Source organism: Ambystoma mexicanum, chromosome 6q (assembly GCF_040938575.1).
Source record: "Ambystoma mexicanum isolate Mex_15411 chromosome 6q, UKY_AmexF1_1, whole genome shotgun sequence".
Classification (NCBI taxonomy): domain Eukaryota; kingdom Metazoa; phylum Chordata; class Amphibia; order Caudata; family Ambystomatidae; genus Ambystoma; species Ambystoma mexicanum.
The window spans coordinates 1186529384-1186555093 of record NC_090937.1 but is presented as its reverse complement, the minus strand read 5'-3'; the positions used below and the strand labels follow the sequence as shown (position 1 = coordinate 1186555093).

Genomic DNA, 25710 nt, shown 5'->3' with positions numbered 1-25710 from the left:
AACCATATTGTCACGGCATACAGCTAATTTACTTTTCAACAGAGACTAGAGCAATTGTGCAAAGTAGTGCTGCTAAACCGCTCGAGCATCACATTCCTAAATGTCCATGTTGGTCCCCCAAGCATTTCAAACAGTATTGCTCCCCTGTGGCTCTGGGTGGTGGGACCCCAGTTAATAATTTCCATTTCCAGCACTCCCTAACCTTACTTAATATATCTTGGAAATTCCCTTTTTCAACACTGCATCTTCTGCAGGAGCATTTGGAATACTCACTGTGTTTACCAATTGAGGGAGATAGTGGCTCTTGCTACTTTCAATTGAGAACAATTCAAAGTTCTCAACTCACACGCTTTTGTCGAGTGTCACCCTCCTTGTAAAAAGCTTACTCACCGGCTAAGCCTCCTGCACGCCCATTTATTTCAATCATAGGTCTCAACCATTTCTTTTGCAAAGGCGTGTGAAAACACCCGAATTTGTTTTTGGCGGGTGAGAGCCCATTGAAATGAATGGGCGTGCAGGAGGATTGGCGGGTGAGTCAGCTCTTTGCAAGGCGGGTGACACCCGCCAAAAGCGTGAGTTGAGAGCTATGTTTCAATGGGCTCTCACCCACCAAAAACAAAATTGGGTGTTTTCACCCACTTTGCGACAGAAATGGTTGAGAGCAATGTTGGTGGAAAATTCATTACAGCGCCAGCAATAGACATTATCTAGGAGAGTGTCCTTCATTTAGGCTAAGAATAAAAACATAAGATTGAATAAGAATTCCTGCTTAAAATATTGTCTACTTATTTTAAGTACAAGTCAATATAACAGTATTTAAAATGTTATGATTACATTATTCTGGAGAGGGACTGCAGTGTGAGGTAGCAGTTACGGAGCACCATGGGGGAAAGGGGATTATTCTGGTGTTTGCCCTTCTCGCAATATTGTCAAGAAACGTCCCTGTTTTGTAGCACGTGGTACAGCTCATGACGCCGTGGCCCGATGCTAGCTGTGGATTATTTCGTCATAATTTTGTGGGGGTCCCTGAAACCCGTAACCAGCGCGGTGCTTGGCTGCGCCTTCAGTCCTCGGAGAAAGGCCTGATTGTGCATATCTCAGGGGGCTGCCGGCGCTCGTTCTGCCTGCTCTGGGGGGGTGGGGCAGCAGGGGACTCGGCTTCCTTCTAGTAGATATTTCAGGGCTGACAGTGGAATAAGACGCACATTGCGTAGAACGCGCTGTGTAAGTCACGTGATGCACAGGCGTTGCTAGAGTAGTTCCTGATTCTTGGACAGAGACTTTTTGAAAGGTTGACATCATGGATCCTGCGCTGGACAAGGCTGCCCAGGGGTGGCTGTTATGGGACAAGGTAAGATGCTGTTATGGTACCCTTCATGATATCGGGGTGCCTGCCATCGGCAGAGAGCGAGAGGCAGGCTCTCGGGTGAGGCAGCTGCAGGAGGCACTTTTTTTCCTCTGGCTAGCTGCTAGCAGGCATGCTTCCCTGTTGTATCCTTCTGCTGCAGTGCCGGCTTTGTATTGACTTATCGGACCGGCTTCGTAGCGGGGGGTGGGAAGACAAAGCAGACTGGCTGAGTAGTAGGAGAGTGGGGACAGAAAGCCTTGCAAACTGGGCAGCGAGAATGGATACTGCCAGGCTATCTCGCTCTTCTATTGTGGGAGTCCGTCTTGCATGCGACCGATTTTTGCTGCGTTGGGAATGATCAACCTCCAGCGGAGTGACTGACTCCCAGTGACCCAGGACTCCCGATCTGTGGGCTGGGAACATAGGCGGGCGGTTCCCTAGTCGGTGTATTTCATTATTACCTTATCGTGCGAAACAGGTTCTCCTAGAAAGTATTGCATCGTGAATGTTAAGTATGTTAACTGTCCAATACTGAAAAATATGGTGATGTGAATTAGCGAGAGGAACAGGCCATCAGGTGCACTGTTTTTAATGTAAATGTGTTTACATTTAAGACGAGAGTATAGCTTGATCTATTGCTAAATATTAATTTTGAAGAGTAAAAAGTAGCAGTAACATTAACGCTATTAGTCCTGCGCCATGCATACTGTTTTTGCAATGGAAATTGTAGAGCGCAGAAATGTGTATTTAGCATTAGAAAGGGAAATATAATGCGCTTAAGTACACATTTCTGCAATACAATATTGGTAAATGTTAAAGGTATTTGTACCGCGCACCGTCACCAACGGATGTGGTCCCCAGGTTCTCTGGCGGATCTGTAAACGATAAGGTGGGATGGGTTAGTAAGGTGAAGAGGGAGTAGGATAGTGAGAGGAGTGGTGTTCTGTTGGCAGCTTCAACTCGGTATACACCGGGTGCTGAGCTTTGGTATCAATATTGATTTATTGATGTTTTTAATTTGCGTAGAAGCGACACCACCGTATGTGTGTTACTTCTATAACCTTACAATGCTGTTGCACCGTTTCAAAGTGTGGACAGTTAGTAGAAGAAGGGGAGAGAAGTACATACTAAATCATTTTTGTATGCCATTTGCCGATGATTCCAATCCGGCACTACAGTGTAACCTTCAACTGCGAGCGATTGTTTTGCATCCCATGGATTAATACCGTTAATGGTGCCCCAAAGACGTTATGACTGGGTTTCTGGACATCAACATAGATAACACGCATCATATGTCCAATATTGCTTACCTATTTCCGTGATGAGCTGCACTACAGCATGATTATCCAATGCCTCGATGTATGAGGTACAGACCTATGACGGGAAAGCATTACTACGACCTTTCTAGAATTTCCATCCAATGCGTTTAATTTAATACATGGAATATACTTCTGCCTCAAGTTTCCAAAAGGAATCTCCGCATTCCTAATGCTGTCCTGAACTTGTCAACGTGTGCATATGTGCATTTATAAGATCAGTTTTGTGTAGTGCTCTAGGACACTAACCATATAGAAATAGTCACTGTAAAGGCCAATATAAGCCACATATTATTTTGATGAATAAATGTTCATGGTGCCACATTTTTTGTGATGCATGACACTTTTTATAGCGCTGCCAGTTTCCATAATTATCATTAGTATGCATTGCGCTCAGAGAGACGATAGACCTTTAAGGTTACAGATTTTACATGCTCGAGGCTCGGCCAAAAGATCTGTTCGTCAGACTCGACTACCCTCCGATGAAACTCTATCCATCAGATTACTTTTATTTTGAGGAATAGGTCTCAGGCAGGATAGTTACCCCTCAGAAAACACAGAACTTGTACGTTCGGACTGCAGGAAGTAGTACTTCAGACAGACATTAACTCTACTTGCACAGATGTTGTGTGCTGAGGCTGCAGACAGCAGAGGTAACTTGAGGGATACGTATGTTGTATGCTCATGTTGCAGTCATCAAAGCTGTCCTTTGGGTTACAGATGTTCATTCAACGTTAACTTTATTTCTTTGTGTTATTGTGATGCTGTTATGATTTTATAAGCCAAATCATCATTATTATTTTAAACGGCAAACTATAGAAAACCATACGGTGACAGAACATGTCTTGTAGGTGCACAAGTACTGCATGTACAGATACACGTTTCCATTGGAACAATTTAAACTGTTTGCTAGAATTCTCCGCCAACTCGAAATAATTGTGAAATTGACATACAAAAGTGTTAGGGAGAATTCTCGCATAAGTGCTAAATTCCCTCTACCTTAGAGCTCTCCAGATCTTTTGCTATATTTTTGGGGCTTTCATCTTTTCATTTTCAATGTGTTTTACTTTTGTGTTCTTTGGTTATGGAGTTTTAAAACAACTCCATATGCATTATCTTTTTCTGTGTGTCACATAGCGCCTTCAGTGCAGTGACACAGGGATGTCTTTCAGACTTCCGAAGGTTTAAATACCTTCTCTGGGACTGACTACCGTCTCCCAGAGCATGTAAAGTTAAATTGGCTTTACTAGTCTTTTTAACTTTACTGACCCAGCACACCCTATCTTCCTATAGAGTGCTGGAAGGGTTGCCTAGCTTCCCCTGAGTCAAAACACTCATGTAACAGTCAAATGTTATATTTTCCTACTTTAAATGGTTGGTGGCAGTGGTTTAGATCAACGACTGTGATTTTTCCCGACCGCTAACAGTAGCTAAAAATCAGGTCAGTCATGTTTTTCAATATGGCGCCGAAGACCTATCTGTGGACAGACTCCGGTCAACTTTTTTCGCCATATCTTTTAGGAAAGGTCCTTCTTGTGTTTGTCTCTGCTTGCCAAACCAGGTTTGGTCCCTTTGTTTGTTGGCCTTTGGCGGTCTTCAGTGCTAAAGCCCTCCTCTGGCGCCTGAGTGTCTGGGGTGGACAGGATGTGAGGGAGGAGCCCGAAACCCCCTGTGCTTAGTCTCCTAGGAGACCTGAATGCACTCTGGCATTAGCCGACTGGCTGTCCGGCAAGGACAGCCACCCTGCTGTGTGAGTGACAGCCAGGCTGGAATGAATGGGGAAAACTGTTTAAAGGCAGGTCTCTGGGACTTGGAAAGCAGAGTCGACTACAGGAACGAAAGAACCGAAGATGAGCTGAAGAAAGAGGACTGCTGTAACTCCTGGACGACCAGTGAAGCCCTGCTGCAGGTCCGAATCGCCTGAAACATCAATCGACAGAGAAGCCCTTCAAGGTTAACTTCTTCCCTCGAGTTTGGTGGGAACAACCAACTCGTAAGCCACCTGGACACCGTCCCCATCTGGTAGAATTTTCATCTAATCAGAGGGCTATTACAAACCGGATAGCCAGAGGGAAGGAAACCAGCTTGTGGACTTTGAGGCACTCGCACCTTAAACCAACATCCTTGGGCAGTGCAGGAACCTCCCGACGTCCTCCTTCTTGTCCCCACGGCTGAAGCTCAGGAACAGCACGATCTGCTCGACCCGCCAGGAAGTACTGCCTCAGCTACAGCTCTTCTTCTATACAAAGGTATTGTGGAAACGCGGTCCAGAAATCTTTTCGGCCATTGCGAGAGTTCGTGGAAACTTCCTCAACTTCGAAGGCTTGTCCTTCCCTAAACATTCGTCAAACTTTTCGCCTAGCCAAATTCTTCTACACTCTGTGGCAAAGACTTAACCGTTATCTACCAAAACTGTGCTATCCTATATAGAGACTAGACTCTGAACCATTATTGACTTTGGCCCAGGCCTATTGAGAAGAATTGCTGGTTGTAACTAACTGAAACCCTTTGCCCTGCCTATGAATGTATTTTGGCTGTCTATTCTTATAACGTTGTCTTTTTACCCCTTTATTAAGTATCTGAAGTGCCATTTTGCTCCCACTTCAGGGGAGCTAAACTTGTTCATTTACTTACCGGTTGTGTATTTGTGGTTTATTAGTGTGTGATATTGAGCTGCTCTTGCTAGTGTAATGTTTTCTAACTGACTAAGTAAATGCATGTATATTCTTTTACCAAGAAACCTTGAGTATGTGTTTGTTTGAATCACTGTATTAGTTGGTCCTTTGTGTAACTTGTTCTACTGCTCACTTAAACTCTTGAGATAAGTCTGGCTGCTCAGCCATCGCTACCACGTTACTGTGTAGTACAGGCTTGTACCAAAGGTGAAATTGTGCTTACACTTGTAGTCTTAATTGCATGTAGTGTTCCCAAAGGGTACTGCATGTGATTCTGCCTACCACTGGTGTAGAGCGGTGAGGATAAAGTATACTTGTTACATTTAGAGTGTGTTGAAATAATCTTCACAAGGCTAAGCAACACTAGAGACACAATTGTTTTATCATGACTGATATGGAAAGCTACAGACAGGAGACCCTAGTGACTTTAAATGTTGAGAAATATGTGTAAAGCTAGGAATCTCACGGTCAAAGGTAAAACGTTTGAATTGATACAGGAGTTGTTAGAATACCAAAGTCTGAGGAGTGGGTCTGAAACCCCCACACCTGCAGCAAATGTGGAAAATGTTGATGAGGATGATATGTCAGAGCCCAGCTCTTAATATTGTGGATGAGTTAGATGAGGCAGAAGAGTCTCAGAATGTAGGCCCCTTCTTACCTCTATCTGCTCATAGGCCTCAACCTTTGACCACAGGGACCCTATCAGGTCCTAACCTATGTCCTAAAATTGTCTCACTTGAAAAGATGAGACTTGAGTTAGAATTTAAGAGAATCCAAGCTCAAACTGAAAGCAAACATCAAGAACGTAAACTCAGAGAAATGGAATTGGATCATGCACTTGAAATGAAAAAGTTCTCTCTTGAAACCTGGTTCTCTCCCAGAGTCCTCTATGTCCTCTAGTACTAAGAGGCCTCACATGCCCAAAGATGCAGTAAATATGTATGAGGTTAAGCTTGATATGTTGGATTGGTTGGCTGATTTTGAATATAACCATGGGATTCAAGACATTACAGGGATTTGGTTGATTCCTTGGCTTTTTTCTAGGCTACACCCTTTTGCAACTGATGTGTTAATGGAGTTTGGGGATATAGACAGAAAGGAGTATGAAACTGTGAAGCTAGGTTTGATAGCTAGATTTGGGAAGACCCCTTCTCAGTATCTTAAGACGTTTAGAACCCGTAAAAAGCATGATGGTACCCCTTGTGCCACCTGGGTGTGTGAATGTTTGAAAAACTTAGATGGTTGGGTTAAGGGTTACAGAGTTAACACTTATGAAGGTATGATGAATCTGCTTATGTTAGAAACTTTTAGTAATGCCTGCTCTCCTGAGCTGAGACAGCACTTGGCTGACTCTTAGGAATTGGATCCAAAAAAGTTAGCTAGAGCAGCTGACTCATGGTTAGCCAACAGGGCCACTCATAAAGATTCTGAGGCATCCCCCAAAAAGGATGGTGGGGAGCAGCACAAAGGTGATATCACAGATGCATCTAAATCCATCCATCCAGAAAGGGTCCCCAAACATAACCAGGGTAAGCCACATGGGAAACCAACCAGAGGGAGGTCAGCAGAAACCCCCATTCTAGAGAGCATTTGGTAAATGCTATGTGCATGTGAAAGGAGATCCCAGATGCAAGGGTAAACCTGCAGGGATCAGCACTGCCTCCTTAGCCTTCTCCCCAGAGGAAGAAGTACACATGGCTAGTGCCCACTTTCATCTATTTGCTGAAGCACCCTTGGGTCTTCAAGCTACTGTACCCTTAGAGTCCACAGGTCTGGGTAAGAAACAGAATATGGATGTGTATGACTCCATCCTAGAAAATTTAGAGGGTATTATATGGACAGTGTTCTTGTCAATGGCCAGGATACTCCTGCCAGGAGAGACACTGGGGCCAGCAGAACAGTAGTGGATGAAAGCTTTTTCAAGCCTGAGGATGTTGCTAAGGCACCCACAAGTCCCACTAAATTCTCTGGAGGCCCTGCCCAGTTGGTTCCAATTCTACCAGCTCTCATTCAGTGTAATAATATGACAGTGAGGATTCCTGTCAGTGTCCAGAAGGAGGTGCCTGGAAGAGGCTTGTTGGGGAATGATTTAAAAACTCTAGGAGTAGTATCCAGTACCCCCAGGCCTCTCAATAAGGAGAAACCGAACCAAAGGCAACCTTAAGAGACCACTGTGAGCCTGTGGGAGCCTCTACAGAGACCACCACAATACGCCCTTGTGTTAGTAAGTGGACCTCTATCCAAGGCAAATCTGAGGCTTGTATAGTAGGGAAACGGGAGCCCCAACCAAGCTGAACCATTGCCCATCCAGTGGTATAGTCTTTGACCCCCTGCTTCTGAGGAAGATGTGGCTAGGCAAATTGGACCCCTCGCTAGGCCTGTGAGAACTGGTAATTCTCAAAGCTGGTGGAAAACCAGGAAATAGAGGTCTAAGGCTAAACACCTTAAGACTGTTGGATCTTCTACTGAAGACTCAAGTATAAATCCTAGTGTTAGGAGGGACATTCTAAGCCAGGTAAAACCAAACATCAGAGGAAGTGGAACATGTACCTTGCTTGACCACAGCCCCTCCAACCAAGATACCTGAGACCCATCCTGCTCTTGAAAGAGTGGTGGTGAGAACCATGGAGGCCCCTCTAGATCTAAGGGATTCCTTTCTAAGGACCCCTTGAAAAAGCCTACTGTAGGTTCAGAGGTTGTCATAACTTCTGAGGGACTGTTAGATCAGATCCCCTATACCATAAAAAAAGAGAGCTGTACCACAACAGGTTTGTAGGTCATATAGTTTACAAAGGAAAACCACTGATAAAAAGTTTCATAGCAAGGGTTACAAAAGATTGCTGGTGTACTCCGCGGGCCATTTAACCGACTTGCAATAGGAGATCCATCCTGGTGGGGATTAGATCCTCCTGTCCCTTAGTCTGGGGGGAACGAGTGTTAGGGAGAATTCTCACACAAGTGCTAAATTCCCTCTACCTTAGAGCCCTCCAGCTCTTTTGCTATATTTTTGGGGCTTTGAACTTTTCACTTTCAATGTGTTTACTTTTGTGTTCTTTGGTTATGGAGTTTTAAAACAACTCCATAGGCATAATGTTTTTCTGTGTGTCACATAGCACCTTCAGTGCAGTGACACAGGGATGTCTTTCAGACTTCTGAAGGTTTAAATACCTTCTCTGGGACTGACTACCGTCTCCCAGAACATGTAAAGTTAAATTGGCTTTACTAGTCTTTTTAACTTTACTGACCCAGCACACACTATCTCCCTATAGAGTGCTGGAGGGGTTGCCCAGCTTCCCCTGAGTCAAAACACTCATTTAACAGTCAAATGTTACCTTTCCTACTTTAAATGGCTGGTGGCAGTGGTTTAGATCAACTACCGTGATTTTTCCCGACCGCTAAAAATCAGGTCAGCCATGTTTTTCAATATGGCGCCCAAGACCTATCTGTAAAAACAGACTCCAGTCAACTTTTTTAGACATTTCTTTTTAGAAAGGTCCTTCTTGTGTTTGTCTCTGCGCGCCAAACCAGGTTTGGTATCTTTGTTCGTTGGCCTTTGGCAGGCTTCAGTACTGAGGCCCTCCACTGGCACCTGAGTGTCTGGGGTGGACAGGATGTGAGGGAGGTGCCCGAAACCCCCTGTGCTTAGTCTCCTAGGAGACCTGAATGCACCCTGGTGTGATTGGCCGGCTGGCTGTCCGGCAAGGACAGCCACCCTGCTTTGTGAGTGACAGCCAGCCTGAAATGAATGGGGGGAAAACCGTTTAAAAGCAGGTCTCTGGGACTTGGAAAGCAGAGTCGACCACTGGAACGAAAGAACAAATGACAAGCTGAAGGAAGATGACTGCTGCAACTCCTGGATGACCGCTAAAGCCCTGCTGCAGGTCCAAATCACCTGAAACTCCAATCGACAGAGAAGCCCTTCAAGTTTAACTTCTTCCCTCGAGTTTGGTGGGAACAACCAACTCGTAAGTCACCTGGACGCCGTCCCCATCTGGTTGAATTTTCATCAGAGTGCTGTTGAAAACTGGATAGCCAGAGGGAAGGAAACCAGCTTGTGGACTTTAAGGCACTCACACCTTAAACCAACGTCTTGCTTTTTGGCCTCATCCTTGGGTAGTGCAGGAACCTCCTGGCGTCCTCCTCCTTGTCCCCACGACTGAAGCTCAGGTATCTGCTCGAGAGAGATCTGCTCGAACGGCGAGATCTGCTCGAACTGCCAGGAACAACTGGCTCAGCTACAGCTCTTCTTCAGTGCAAAGGTACTGTGCAAACACGGTCCGGAAATCTTTTCGGTCATTGCGAGACTTCGTGGAAACGTTCTCAACTTCGAAGGCTTGTCCTTCCCTAAACATTCGTCAACCTTTTCGCCTAGCCAAATTCTTCTAAACTCCGTGGCAAAGACTTAATCGTTAGCTAACAGAACTGTGCTATCCTATACAAAGACTCTGAACCATTGACTTTGGCCCAGGCCTATTGAGAAGAATTGCTGGTTGTAGCTAACTGAAACCCTTTGCCCTGCCTATGAATGTATTTTGGCTGTCTATTCTTATAACCTTGTCTTTTTACCCCTTTATTAATATCTGAAGTGCCATTTTGCTCCCACTTCAGGGGAGATAAACGTGTTTGTTTACTTACCGGGTGTATATGTGGTTTATTAGGGTGTGATATTGAGCTGCTCTTGCTAGTGTAATGTGTTCTAACTGACTGAGTAAATACATGTATATTCTTTTTACCAAGAAACCTTGAGTGTTTGAATCGCTGTATTAGTTGGTCCTTTGTGTAACGTGTTCTACTGCTCACTTAAACTCTTGAGATAAGTCTGGCTGCTCAGCCATCGCTACCACTTTACTGTGTAGTACAGGCTTGTACCAAAGGTGAAATTGTGCTTACGCTTGTAGTCTTAATTGCAGGTAGTGTTCCCAAAGGGTACTTCATGTGATTCTGCCTAATAAAAAGCGGTCTATTCACTTTAGTGATTTAAAGGATAGTTCCGGGACTTTTTTTTTATTGTCCCTACGGTTCGGCCATGTGTTTTTAAGCATAAATCAGTAGATCGTAGAAAACTTTCCTATGGACCTTACCTGACTTTTCGTCCATTAACGCACTCGAAATCAGCCGCCATTTTGTGATAATCCTATCATTTCCCCCCATCGCCCTGGCTCACCTGCGTTTGCGGCACTAAATCATATCCCCCGCCCCTGAAACAGACTTTATCAAAACATTCATATTCCCCGCCTCTATCCGTGACGTGACTGTGCTGCGTAGGCAAACGCGCCCAGGCGTCTTCTACGCGACTCCACACAGAACCCGGAAACCAACACAGATCAGCTCACAACACAGCGCGCCACAATTTGGAATATGAAACTGTACTTTTAAATCAAACCGCAAGATTGTAAATTTGGTAAAGTACATTTATTGGACAACAAATGTTTAGAGAATATTCAGCGATTTGCATTTTTCTTTGCTCTCGATCCAAAATAGTTCGTCTTGAGGCAAGCGATGTTCGTGTGCAGTACACAGGGTGTTGGTTTACGATAAAATAAGCTCTTCGGTCGCACTGATAATCGCATGGCTGTTCCAACAACGAGGCACTAGGCCACCACAACGGTATGTATGTTGCATCTAGCCGTTAGTACCGCGTAAGGGCATACTTGTACTTGGCGATCGTCCCATAAAATGGTCAGGGTGGTAACGTTGTTTACGCGGAGAAGCAACTGGCGGTTGTAAAAGCCATCCGCCGGTGTCTGGTACTCGTGACACAGACAATAATGAAGGATGTACCTGTTTTAAAAACATAAAAAATGAAATTAGTCTCACCATCAGATCTTTATTAAAATTATTCATTTTATATATTAGGTCGGGAAATTATTTCATAGCTAGGACAGTGCAACTGGGTATTATACGTCATTTCCAGTAACCCACCCCCTCTCCTCCGCCTTTTTCAGAGCCGCCTGAGCGCCAGTGGACCACTTCGTCACTGATATGATATAATATGGCATTTGTGCAAAAGTGCAAGGGGAAGGGGAGGGGGGAAGTGGAGTACAAGGTAAGTAGCATAAAATAATAAATACATAGGGCCAGCTGGTGGCGAGTGCAAGGTAAGTGCAGAACGAAGTGCTGGGAAGGGGGGGCTGTAGGATACTGAGACAGTCCCCCAGTGCAGGGGTTGACAGGGAGGCAGTGCAGGTGGAGAGTGGAAGGGCTCAGGACCGAGGTCGCAGACAGTGGACCAGTTGTAGCAGGGGAGAGGGAGAGAGAAAGCAGAAGCAAAGAGGAAGGTTTTGAGGTGCTTCCGTAAAAGGAGATGGTTCTCCTCAAGATAGTGCGGGGTACAAAACAATATGCCACATAGAACGAACAAGTACAACTTAACCCGTCTTTAAAGCTACTGTATAGTAATTAAATTGCGGTATAAACTCATCTAAAGAGTTACTTACATTATATTTGCATTTTCCATTGTGTCTGTGCGTAGGGCAGCCCCGAAATACCACTCCTTCTATGCCGACGTTATTTCTTCTAATGAACGAACATCAAATGGCTATCGTTTCTGAAATTTTATTCATTATCGTTTCTTACGTTATTGCACCACACCCCCAAAAAGAAGTCTTTCGGGATGGTCCCGGCCTGTCAAGGTCAAATAACAATAGAACCTTATACTGAGTCGTGGGCCATTCCGGCACCCGAGCAAAAAATCAAAGCAGCTGACCTTCACTTTGAACGAGCACACATTCCTAGTTAGCTACATTCAGTGTAAGGCCATCTCACAGGACTTGAAATTTACACTCCATCTTTGCATTTTGTCTGCGTGCTTTGCAGCCCCAGAGAATCATAAATACGGAGACATTCTATATTTTTTGAAAAATGATTTATAATACTGTTTGGTTTAATTTAATGCGCAAATGAACAAGGTTGGATAGACACAATGCATGTACACTGAGCAATCACTTTTATTTACACATTACATAGATACACATATTCAATGGGCCTGCAACATGAGGAGACTCGAGAGAACAGACAATCAAATTACAATCATTTAAACCGTGATGTGTATTTCTCAATGAGCTCTGCTTTAGGTGGACATGGAACAGAGGCAATGTTGGGTGGCAATGCAGTTGTCCCCTGCACATGTTCGTTCACAACTCCATGTATGTGCCTATCTAGGACATCAACAATAAGTCTCTCAATAAACTCATATTGCATATCCTCAAACACTGGTTTGATCACCCATTGTTTACTTCTTTTAGTGAAGGCCTTATTGTAGCGAAGCGTCCCTAAAGTTCCGGTCGTCCGACTTTGTTGACGGCCAACATTATGGTTATGTGCCAAGACCGCTAGAAGAGTCCGATTTATCATGCCCTCCATGCCAAAATGCAATCGTTTTGGCCTGTACTTTAGGCACATATTGTGGAACACCTCCAAATCTCCTGTGTGGCAGAATTCCGTGAGTCCCCTCAAATCTCTTGTTATAGTTTTATCAAATACAATCTTTTCAATGGCTTTGTGAGTGGGTGATGAAGGAATCAACCACTTCTTCTTCCGTGCCTCCTCTGTGGACAAATGGCCATGTTCACAATTGTGGAAATGTTGGTTTGTGGTCCAGCGGTGAACGTTGCTACAGTGTAGCATTACTGACTGCCATTTTTCCAGTAGAATTTCCAACGACCCTTCACATGTTTTTGAGCTCCACCAAAGATGGTTGCTGATTGACTTGGACCACTGTGAAATACCTTGCATATCTTTTTTTTTACCTGCAGCCGACATTTTTTTATTGATGGTTTTTGCAAGATGCCATACGTCAAATTGGTGATTTATATTTTTGTACTCTTCTCTCATTGTCTTGGCAATTGAAACGTGTCTGTCCGTGGCTATCAGGTCGATCACCATTCCCCGCGATTGTAGTTCTTGCAATGATGCTACAAAGCCAACTTTCTCCATGGCCACTGAGGATGTACTTTGTGACACCTGCACGACCACCGAACTCACAATTTTCTTACTTTCCATGTCCTGAACAGTGGTAGGTGCAGTACTTGGCTGAAAATCCTGGGCTGTCGCACTGTCCATCACCGGCTAGCCTGAACCGTTTGCCCGCGAATGTACTTTCAATAGACATTTTTTCCATTCTCCAAGCTTCGCTAATGGCTGGAAATAGATAATCGGTTTGGTATTTGTAGAACTGAGTTTTCGCAATGAAATGGATTCCCACAAACTGAAAGAAATACTCTAACTTTTTAAAACTTGAACCACTAAAAAGTGCGGCCGCTGCACAAAGTAGATTGCCTGCTGGCAGTTGCCCCAGCATGGGTTGTGCAGACCATGAGAACGGATGATATTGTGTACAGGTGGCATGTATTTTAAGGTTAGTGCCTCGAATTGCACGAGTCACATTAATCAATGGCTCCCCACATACTTCCCCACCAACCAAATGCCCACATTTCATCATAATAATAATAATATCCATCAAACAACTATCGAATACAATGAATTTGGCCTCTTTCCTTATACTGTCACTCTGCATCCCAGCTGGTTCGGCCTGTAACGTTGAGCACATGTCACTCACATTAAAGGTACAATCTCTGATATCGTCTTCCGCTATGTTCAGTGATATTGATGGTGTTTCATTGTCGTCCATTTCATTCTCTTCCATTGCAACATCTGTTCCTTCTCCGGCGATGGGAGAATAAAACAATTTCTTCAACTTTCTCGCGGTCTTAGCTTTTGCGGGTGTGGATTCTGTGAATTGATCTCCGACTGCATCCGAACTACCAGGAGGACATTCACTATCAATGGCTGGTGGTGGTATAGCTCCGTTGTCAATCACTTCATATTCTTCCCATTGGCACGATGCATCTCCAGTCTCAAGTCCCTGCCAAAAGGTTTGACAAGCAACATCTCTCGTTCGCTTCACTGTCTGTGTAGATCTAGTTCGTACACCCACTCGCAACTAGAGGACAGATTGGAAAAGGGATGTTCAGTTTAAACACAACTTACAGTATTGAACTATTAACAGTGAAAAACAACATAATATAGTGACCAGGACACTAACATTCTTTTGCTTTCTTTTCTTTGAAACTTTCTTGCCTCGAACTTCAACATCTGGACGCTGTTGCTCCGACTCGTGTGTGCATGTCTCCACTTCCTCTTGCGCTGCAACGACTATATTTTCATGATAAGCACATCCATCACGCACTGACGCTCCATCGACTCCCTGAAACATAGAACTTTCATTAGTATGTATAATAATATTGAAAACACAAAATGTACTTGGGGACCAATACCCACGTACATCTCAATAGCAAAACACGAATGAACGCATTGTGTAGAACATTCAAACGACAATTATTCACGCATTGTTGATCTAGTTAGATGGAACTGTCAAGATCCATATCTCGGGCTCCGCATAGACTTCCATTGATGAAATTATTGAAGATGACGCTTCAGCAACTCCCTGAAACACAGTAATTGCATTAGTATGGTTTTCTATTTTGTTAAAAAGAACATAAACTTTGTGCAGGCGTCAACGGCTCATCTAAATAGACCTGCACAAATGATCAGTTGTCTAAAATAAATAATGGATATCTAAATATGATTCGATTTGCTCGATCGTTGGAAGTGTCACCACCCAGAGATCTGCATCAACTACTAGGGGTGATGTTCTTGTAGAAGAAGCTCCGTCATCTCCCTGAAACATAGTACTTGCGTTAATAAAGAAGGAAGTATAGCGGATGTAATCACGTCATATGATCTCGCTTGATCGAACTGTCAGTATCCATACCTCGAAATGCATAAGAACATCAAGGGACGCTGTAACTGCGGTGCACACTTCTGCAAGCTGTTGCGCCGACCCGTAACTGCATGCTCCCCCTTCTTCTTGGACTAATGCTCCATCGACTCCCTGAAACATAGGACTTTCATTAGTAATGAACACAATATTGAAAAAAGAAGACACATAGGAGGGCGACGACAGAAGTACATATCAATGGCTAAAAACGAAAGAAACATTGTGTGTAACAATCACGCTACAAGAATGCAAGATCTGATGATCTCCATCGATGGAACTGTCCGGAAACGTACCTCGAGCATCTGAGTGACATCAACGGTTGTCGTCAATGCGTTGGACTCCTCAGCATCTCCCTGAAAGACAGTACTTGCATTATTTTGGATAACAATAATTATAACTGAAAACAAAGACTAGAGGACGAGTACAAGGGTGTACCATTAGGTAAAATAATTACACGATAAATTAAAACTATTGATTTACATGCCTAAAACAAGTCAGTGGCAGAATAGCTAAGTAAGATTACCTGATAGGCGCTTGAAGTGGCTGATGACTGCAATAACGACACGGATGGAGAATCTTCCGCCTTCATATTGAGTGGATACATAAATGGGGAAATTATTGTTAGCTAATGCTACACACTACCGCAAGGCCGAGAGCTAAATCCGTAAACTTGACTCACCAGTGGAGGGATGTGGACGAATAGAGTGGGAATAGCGGTTGAGAGCAATTTTCGCGTCGCTCGCAGTGTTTTCTTCTTTATTAGCAATGATGTGGAGTACATGTCTGAGCTAAAGTGCCTGCTGCACATGCGGTATCGATCACCCCTCTTGTCCGCAAAGACTTCTAGGACTCTACTTTCAAGCTCAGACGGTGGATATCCGCAATATCGGACCCATTCTCTTATCTGATCTATTGTCTTAGGGAAAACATGCATTATAGTACCTTCAGATTTATTATGGGTCTTCGAAGGGCAACCGCCAACGGAACAGGCAGGCATTGTGGAAAGTTCTGAAAAGTAAAGATCAACAATTCTCTATGAATACCAATGTGTTAAAAAATGAAATGACACATAAAAGGTTCAATACAAGGTTCGTTTTGGTTCTTGGAACTATACACGTTATTCACATGCGGATAAGTATTTGAATAACTTTAAAAAAATAGAAAAATAATTTGACTAAACCATGTGACTAGTTCCTTGCATGTACTGTCTTGAACGAAAAGAAAACATGGATGCAATTTGATGACTACTAGCAAATAGATATAAATAAAAAAATTGGACGCAAAATGATTATGTACATGGCCTTACCTTGACGAACAAACAGTTAGATGCAGGGATCAGAGTAGTTTCTTGTCGTAGAACAGGGAGCAGTTCACAGGTTGCAAACTGACGAGTTTGCTCGAAGTGGTCACGGAAGTTCACAGAGACGAAGAGCAGATAACCAGCACCTTCACGGGTTGACTAGCAAAGCGCAAAGAAGTTCTCATTAGAAATATGAAGTGGGTTATAAAGAATTCGAAACAGGGGTGTGTTTGTGAATGAATGACGTGTATATGTCGTGGCATTATGCGGATTGCAGAGGGGCGTCCAGCGTGAGGGGGGATGCTTGGCAGGAGACACGGGGTCTGGAGGTAGACATGGGAACAACAACCCATGCTCTATAGACCACTTTGAAGTGTACATGGTCTTTGGCACCTCTTGGCCTTTATCGCTCCCTGACAGCTCCACTTGCCAGCGCAAGTACCCCGGTGCGAACTGCCTTTGATAGGGTGGGGGGGGTGGATTGGGGCGGTGGTCGTGCAGACAAGACTCGTTTGCCGCAGGGCCTCACCAAGGAGAGGCCATCTAACTGCATGTAAGAGGCAGGCTGCAGGATCTAGTACATGGAAGGCAGGGGGGGTGAGTTTATAAATACCTCACCCTCCCAGGAGAATATATGGGTGCAGTTCACCCTGGAGACCCTGGATGCCTAGGCAGTTAGTCAGCAGCAGGCAGGCCTGTGGTGGCAAGGCGGCACGGGCCAGAGGGGGTCATCTCTGTACCCGGTGCCCAAAAGGATGATTTATTATGATCAACCATATTGATTATTTACCTATAACCATGTTTTGTATCAATAAAATCCAACGGCCTTTTATTGCCAACGCTTGAACAAAGTGGTGTGTTAAGTATTTTTGCTGGCCGGAGACATGTGGTGTGACAAGACAAGGCACAGGAAGACTATTCAATGAAGACACACTAGATTCATTTAAAAAATCAAAACAACCATTGTTAAAATATATGTTGGATTTTATTTTAGATCTTAATTTCAATTGAACATAAATAATAAACATTACACATTGTAAAGTTCCGGTTGCAGCACATCCAGGGAAAATCCGCGGTATTGTCCACTGTCGCTGGGGAAATGTTGTCTAATGGCAAGTACCGCACAGGCAGGTATTACTCTCCGAACGCGGTGTCCGAGCCTCCCGTGAAGCCACCAAGTGAAGCAACGATAGGCCACCAGCCTGTACCACCTGTGAAAAAGAAAGATGCAAACTGTATTAAAATGACAAAACTTTCTTATCAATGTCGATTCAGGTAAAAAATGTCATTCTGCTTTGAAAAAAATTCTATCTAGAAAATGCACAATATGGAACCAATTTGCATGCGTTCGAATGATATGTAGATGTAATTTTATATGTGGGAGACGACCATGAAATAGTAGTGGCATCACTGACATCACAACCAGAGTATACTTACTCGTTACTCGGATTACGCGGACGAACAGTGCCGCGAAGTTCGTGCATAAGCACCATCATCATCCTCAACACGGTCCGTGAGAGGCAGGCTTCCCAGAACTCTGGCAGCTCGGTGATGCATTGCGGACTTGGCTCGCCTTCCAAAATGTAGGCCAAGCACCCGGAATTGTCAAGGCAGCAGCAGTTCTCCTCCTCAGTTGGCATTAGCTCGCACCGATTGCACGTGCACCAGGTGGAGACGCCGTCCATGCGACATGGTCCAGGCTCTTCATCCGTTGACTGGTCCTCCCAACTGCCGTCCGAATCCCCATCGTTTTCGCGTGCTTGCCTTTCCAGTAGTTCCTCCTCGGTGTACTCGGGCTCGTACATATACAGCATTATTGTAGCCATTGTGTGGTAAAGAAAGTAAAATAATTTACAGAGATGGTACAGGTGTTCACAAGGCCTAGAAGCGGCGAAGGTAGCTGACCAGAGCACAGAAACGAGTCACAGAAAACTCAAAGTAACACACAGAGAGAGGAATGGAATCGAAAATCTGCTGCTGTGTGTTGTGAAACGGTGTGTTTATACTTATTGAGGAAAGAGGCGTCCTGCCATTTCCATGGCGACACTTCATTAGCGGAGGCGCAGCGATTGTTGACACGAAACGTGCTTTGGCGTTGGGAAATGGGCGGTACGCGTCTGCTGATGTCAGGCTCAGGGGCGGGGGATATGATTTAGTGCCGCAAACGCAGGTTAGCCAGGTCGATGGGGGGGAAATGATAGGATTATCACAAAATGGCGGCTGATTTCGAGTGCGTTAATGGATGAAAAGTCGGGTAAGGTCCATAGGAAAGTTTTCTACGATCTACCGATTTATGCTTAAAAACACATGGCCGAACCGTAGGGACAATAAAAAAAAAGTCCCGGAACTATCCTTTAATTAATTAACATTTCATTGTGAACATTCTTCACTTCCGCGTTGTGAAGAGATACATTGACTCAATTATTATATCCTGTTATGAGGTGGACTTGCATAAATCCAAATAACCTTTTTAATTAGCGTCTTCCACCTCTTCCAAAACAGACCTCAAAACTCGTTTTCTTATATAATGCAATGATTTATAGTTAAAGGCAAACAGTGACTACCCGGTTTCATGGGTGCAGAGAAAAATGCTGAGCACAGATCTACCATTGTAAAATGGGTTTCTTCTGTAAGAAATCGGAATGCATAATAAATGGTTGCAGGATTTGGGGCAACAGCGAAGGTGTGTAGAATAGATTAATTCACAGAAATGTGTTCCTGCACAAAGGGTAACGTCTCCCTATCGAGTTTCCTAATGGGCAGAATCTGGGTATTTCATGGTTTGTGTGTTGGTATAATAATTCTTTGTTGAAGCAGACAGATGTACCCCTCTGTCCTGTTCCACTCTCTTCCCTGATGGAGTTCCAGGTGTGAAATGTATATTTGACTGTATATGTTCTACATCTTTCAAACTGGCATATTGTTGATCGCAGGGAAGCGGTTTAGCTGACTTCAGAGTAATGCACAGTTTTTATGTCTATCATGCGTCCTACCTCATTTATGTGAGTGGACCATAATGAGGGGTGGGAGGGAGAATGTGGTCCTGCAGTCCAGTCCCTGTTGCAACAAGGGAGGGCTGTTACGTGGTTTAGCCCTGAATGCTCATACCCAACCATGCACGTAATATCCAAAAGACCAAATAATGAACACCCACGAGGAAATGAGACCAGCAGAAGAATTGCAAGTATAACAAATTTATATAAGATATAAATTGCAAGCAAAGAACTCTGCTGCTTGAGAGAGCTCTGCCAAAAAATACGCAAGCAGCACATAATAAACCAACTTGTTGTTACTGATGAAAAAATAACATACAGTACAAAACGGCACAGTGGATTGGTAGGCCCGTATGGGACAGCCTGCTCTATAGGTGATGCCAGGCTGCGATTGGCTGCTGTGTCCTCGCTTGTCTGGTGACACACGGGTCAGTTGGGCTCATCTCTGTGGTGAAGGTAAGGTTAGAAATGTTACATATCTAACTAAACAACAGGATCTAACAGTATGAGAATAATGGCAATCATAAAAGGCATTGCATGAATAGGGGTACTTTTAGAAGATGCTGGCAGATTACTGGTATTCCAACCCCTGCACCTAGGGATTCATAAAACACAGGGCCCCATTCCCAGGCTTCTCCCCCCTGTGTGTTTTGATCTACCTGATGCCTCATGAAAAAATATGGATATTTTAGTTTTAGGAAGAATATATTGATGCACAGGATTAAGTCTATGGTCGTTGTCCTAGAAGGGGACCAGATGTGTATCTGTATCAAAGGGTATGGGGGCAAGGGACCAGTGGACCGAGGCCTGACGGGGTGGGGTTTGAGGGAGCATGGGAAAATTAGTGGAGATGGATGGGCACATGAGCTGGGGCCTGTTCTGGTCTCACACAGTGCAATGAGCTCATCTGACAGTGATACTAAACGTTGCAGCAATGAATGGCTGGACTTCCATGAGAACAAGGCTCGCACGGAGCTGACAAGAGACTGCTGTGGCTTGGCTGTCTGTACGAGGCTCTGGACAGGGGAGAGACGTGATTTCTGATGGCATCTGGTGTAACACAAAATTGAGTCACTAGGCCTCGATATAGGTGTGTGATTATTGGTTTGTTTACTAATATTAGCAGATGTAGAGGGATGTCATGGGGGTGGGGCGTTTTCCTCCTTAGCTCACACATGGTGTTTTCACTGCAGGAAAGGTGAGGGGGGTGCAAAAAGGGCCACCTCTCCTTCAACACCCCTCAAAGTGTATGTGTCCTGGAACACAGCCAAAAACTCCAATTCCCTACGTGCGGCACCTCCAAGTAAATACTGTCTGTAGAATGAATACCATTTTGTAGAGCAGATCGAGTCACAGGAGCTGTGCATGTGCAGAAGGACCGGGTAGAAAATCATGATGTACAGAGGTAGGAACTAATGTAACAGTGAACATTTGGAAACTGGGGGAGGTATAGGCTGACGTCCAATACCAGCAGCATTTAAATCTGAAGCCTTTATCGTTATGATATATGATATGATAGTCTATTTGTAACGCGCTTAATACCCAGCGGTTTCTAAGCGCGCACCCGGGGATCGAACTTGTGTTGCTCTGCGTCGTCTTGCTTCCAAGGCAAGCATGTTGCCCCTGAGCTATCCTCACGGGTTGAGCGAGAAGCTTCTGCAACTGGTAGGATATGGTACATAAGGAACTGTGGCGGGTCGGAAGGAGTCAGACACGCGGAGGACATGATTCAATACCTTTTATTGAACTTAAAAGTAAAAGGCCTAACTTTCCCTATCTCTAAAGGGAATACCCTACCCATCTAAGGAACCTGAAGGTGCTGGTCACAAGAAGTCCAAAGTAAAAATGTCCGTCGTCCAAACTAACTCTATCTGACCCTACCAATAACTTAAATATTTCAAGAGAATGGGCCTCATTCTGACCTTGCCAGTCTAGAAACAAGGGTGCCAGTACGCTTACCGGCACCATTGTTTCTGGACCGGCATATTACAGGTCTGCCTGCCAGAGCCACCGTGCCTGACATGTCTGACCCTGCCGGGCACAGCGGCCACGGTAGGCAGACCCGTCACGGAAGCACCAGCACAGTTAAACGGTGACGGTGCGTCCATGTCCTCATTCCCATAGAGTCCTATTGGACTCTATGGGAATGGAGAACAACATTTTATCAGCGCCTGACTTTCCGGGCCACCAGGGTTGTAATCTCCCGGTGGCACCGGGAAGTCAGGCGCCGTTAAATATTTATCGTCCGGCTGTTAGCCGCCGGTAGCACCGGCATGGTTACCGCCAGGCCCCTAATGACGCCCAATGTCTTGTATTCGCCTGGTCTTTTCTTTTTCTTCTAATAGGCTTTTTATTTACAGTATTTCTCTGTGGATAGTCTTTGAGATCAATGTTTGTAGTTCTTCAAGAATAGTCTTGGCTTTCGTGTTTTTCTCTGGTTCTGTATTTACAATAACCTCCCTTCAGGTACTTTTTCACACTCTTGTCATCACTTGTAGATTGTTATTTTTACATTCAGTTTAAGAACGGATGTAACCAGCTTTGGACCCTATTAGTCAATTGGTTGCACACGTTCTGAATCAATCTTTTTTGCATGAAATGGAAACGATGCATTGACAAGGGCCTCTAAAAACTAATGGCCCATGGGTGCACCGAGATAGATGGTTAGTGGGCATGAAGGGCTCGGTGGCATATTCATCAATGTTGATCCAAATGGATAGAAGTATGTATCAAGCAGAATAATAGTAATAAGCAGCAGCACGTAAGTTGGGGGAAAAATGCCCAGTTCTAGAAGTAATTGTGCTAAGCTATGTATCAAATTGTTTATTCTAAATCTAGATTTCACAAGCGTTCAATCACGTGCAGGTAATTTAATCTCCCAGAAATAATTGAATACATCCTTGAGTAAAAGGAACAAATAAGTGTTTTTGTGGCTATTTAAAAGTAACAGGATATGCACTGCTGCCGTTTCACAGCATTGGTCAAATTAAAAAAAGCAGTCGCATGTAGTACATGTCTAAACAAGAAAATACTACCACCCCATTAACTGGCAGACCTCCTTATCTGTACTTAATTTGACCTTCAGTGAGGTTGTGGTGTAGATGCAGACCTCTCTAAGACTATTACATGCTCCTTCCACTGAGAATATCTTGTGCATGCAGGTGTCGGGGGTCGCCACGTAAGAATAAATTACAAAAGTAGTCAAAAAGGGGGGTACACCGGTGCAAGAAGTAATGCAATTTTAATCAGGGCCCCAGACCCAGCTGGGACCGCAAATTCAAACAGAACGCGGAACAGAACCGCATGAAAAGGCGCTATCAAAGAAGCGCCCTCGAAATGAAAACACTTCTAGAAAGCAAAATAATTAGCATTTGTGATCGTGCAACATAGAAAAAATCTCTTCAAACAAAAATGACTGGACCTCGCTTTTTGTAAGCATATAGGGATACAAACATTGCGATTGATCAGTGGGTCCATGAACCTCCCCACACTGCCCTCAATTATAGATTTATGATGTCACAATCCACCCCCCAATTCAAACAACACAAAATTATGTGATTGAAACATTTGGGACAACCAGCAGAACTTTTATTATTCTGCCCATGTTGCCTCTTCCTGACTCTCATGAGAACGGCTACCCACCGTGACACCATCAGAGCCTTGACCCACGGACATACTACTTGACAATTCTGTGGGTCTTGCTGGCTTCACTAGAAAATCATATTTCATACATGATTTTGAATTATAAAATGGTTATATATTCCTCTTTCACTGGCAGACCCTGTAAGCTCTAATCAGTTTACCTAGAAAAATAACAACCTCTGTGTGCTTTTGTGACTGGTTTGCCGGGGCACGCATGCTCTGTCCTAATGAACCAGATGCAGCGGCCTTTGCCGCAAACAAAATGCTTGCACACTTTTAAAGCAGAAGCAAGATTTTGGGGCCTGTTTACCGCACTTTATTTTACCACTAAGTTTGATTGTACTTACCTGTGCCCCAGGATTTATGTATTAGTTTTATTAAGCTTTTCATTTTGCAGATATTAGAAAGAACCCCACTCCCCTTTTATAGTGCTATAGTGCTACTCTTGCAGCTGAAGTGTGTTCCTTCATACCGCACTGGTCTTGCATTTTTATTACACAGGGATCATATCTGGGCCAGATAAGTCAATGGATAGGCAGCAGAGTTTATCTGAAGAGGGAAGGCTTATGTGTTGGAAATGGGAAGCGCTTTAACACAATATTGGCAATGTGCATGTGGAAGTGAAAAGACATTGTTGGGTTGAGGGAAGGAGGATAAAACAATGGCAAAAGAAACCACAGGAAGGTTCAAATGAGAAAGGCGTTGGTGGCAAGCACAAGGGTATGGCAAGAGAAACAGTGACTGACTAGTAAGTAATTATGACAGACTAAAAAGGACAGTATAGGTAAATGGGGCAACCCTCAGACAAAGGGGAGCAGAGAAGCCTTAAAAGTAACTATTCGAAGTGTTATACGCCCCTTTCACCAGATATGTTTCATCTTTATTTCTTTCAACAGAATCCTAAAACTTTAGAAATTGTGACTGCACTAGTTGCAGCTGCGAATGTTGAAGAATTAACTGCAGCGTTTGGATCTAGGATGGAGTTCGGAACAGCTGGTCTCAGAGGAGCCATGGGAGTAGGGACCGCTCGCATGAATGACTTGACCATTATCCAAACATCTCAGGTATGGTTTTATACTTTTGCCTGTTTATCTTGAAATCATTACTAAATTGTTTAAATGACCTAGCATTGGTACACGTTATTTGAACAGTGCCTACATTTGACATCTATTTTAAGGGATTGGAAGGAAGCATACTACCCTTTTACCTTTTCTTTTTTTCTCCCAATTATTTAAAGTCACAAACAATTAGAAAGTGAAACTTGGCTCTTTATTGTAACATACTTTTTAAGATTGTCTTGTGATTTCTTTTTTATTTATTATTTTTTTTGAATATGCATTACGTTTTTTTCTGAGTGCTGCTTTGTTGAATTAGTCATTTGCCGTACTTGATTTCAGTGGTTTTCTGTTTGGCCTCCATAAATATGCTGAGTTTCAACCATTGAGGCATCTCGTTACTACTGTTACCAATTGACATCCTCAACCTTCCTTGGTATAACAGAACAGTGTTCCTAACCTTGGCACCAAGTCCAATTTAAAATCACTATGCTCTTGCACAAAGCAATAGTCTGAGCGCTGATTAGACGGTTATAGTTGGCATCAAGACTGAAGGGTCAATTGGGTGGATTTATCAGTACTTTTCAAACAAATGTAGCATTATTTAATGAATTATCATATTCCAACACTAGCCGGTTACATGGGTGTGGAATTCTTTTGTTAAATCTACTTGTCCAAGGGATGAAACACATGAGAAATCGTCATGTCCCATCTTGCTGTCTGAATTATTACAGTGCTTGCAGTGGGGAGGAATCTGACATTAGCTTCTTTGTAAAAACCTGATATTTTTAAGTAGAGCAGACAATCCGTATCACTGTCGGCATGAACCTTAGGCACACATACTTTCTGAGTTTCCTAGCTAGGTTCCTTACATTGTATTAGTGCCATTCCCTCTCAAGGATGCATGCAGTATTTGTTTTCATTAGCCACAGCAATGTACATGCATTTGTATTTTATTTTTTTAGGAAGTAATGCAAGGAATCGAAATAAAAGCCCTTAAAGAGTCATGCGACAAGATAAAGGTTGGCCACAGAAATAAGCTGAAATGATCCAGAAGAAAGTGTGACAAATCCACACCTTTGTCACCTCTCCACAAGGAGGAGCTGCACCGTTTGGAACTAGGGGATGAACCTGCCATGCTTAACTCCCGCTAGGGGACAGGCTAAGCAGGGTCCCTTTGGAGGTAACTTTCTCACATAGGACAGGAAAACCCCAATATTTTAGTCTCCATCTCTTTTTCCACAGACACTAGCAACTTTGTGAGGTATGTAGAAATTAAGGGGTATGATAATGATAGGACCCCTTTAATGGCTAGCATGGCTTCTGACCCATGTTTTACTCAATCTTTATGGGAAGCCTTAGAAAAGTGGGAAGAACTGCCTCCCGTAGGCACTGCAGTGAAGGGACCAATTAAAAAGAGGAATCTGTGAAGTCTGTAGAGTTTAAGGAAGTCGCAGTAAAAACAGAGATTGTGACTGACGGGAGAAGGCGAATGCCACAAGAGGCATCCCAGGCCGGTGTGCAGCCCTGCCCAGAACACAGAAGTGCCTCCCAGAAGCGTGGTGAGACACGGCCAGCATTGCAAAAGGAGCGCGAGCACAGA

At 43.9% G+C, this 25710-nt stretch overlaps 1 protein-coding gene across 1 annotated transcript in view; it reads left to right on the top strand.

Annotated features, from left to right (window-relative positions):
• Positions 1-1065: 1065 nt before the first annotated feature.
• PGM2 (phosphoglucomutase 2) overlaps positions 1066-25710 on the top strand; it is a 936504-nt gene continuing 911859 nt past the window's right edge. The window contains exons 1-2 of the mRNA XM_069631820.1: positions 1066-1351; positions 23949-24116. Of these exons, the coding sequence (XP_069487921.1) occupies positions 1301-1351; positions 23949-24116 (219 nt within the window). The 5' untranslated portion in view covers positions 1066-1300. The remainder of the gene's footprint in view (positions 1352-23948; positions 24117-25710) is intronic.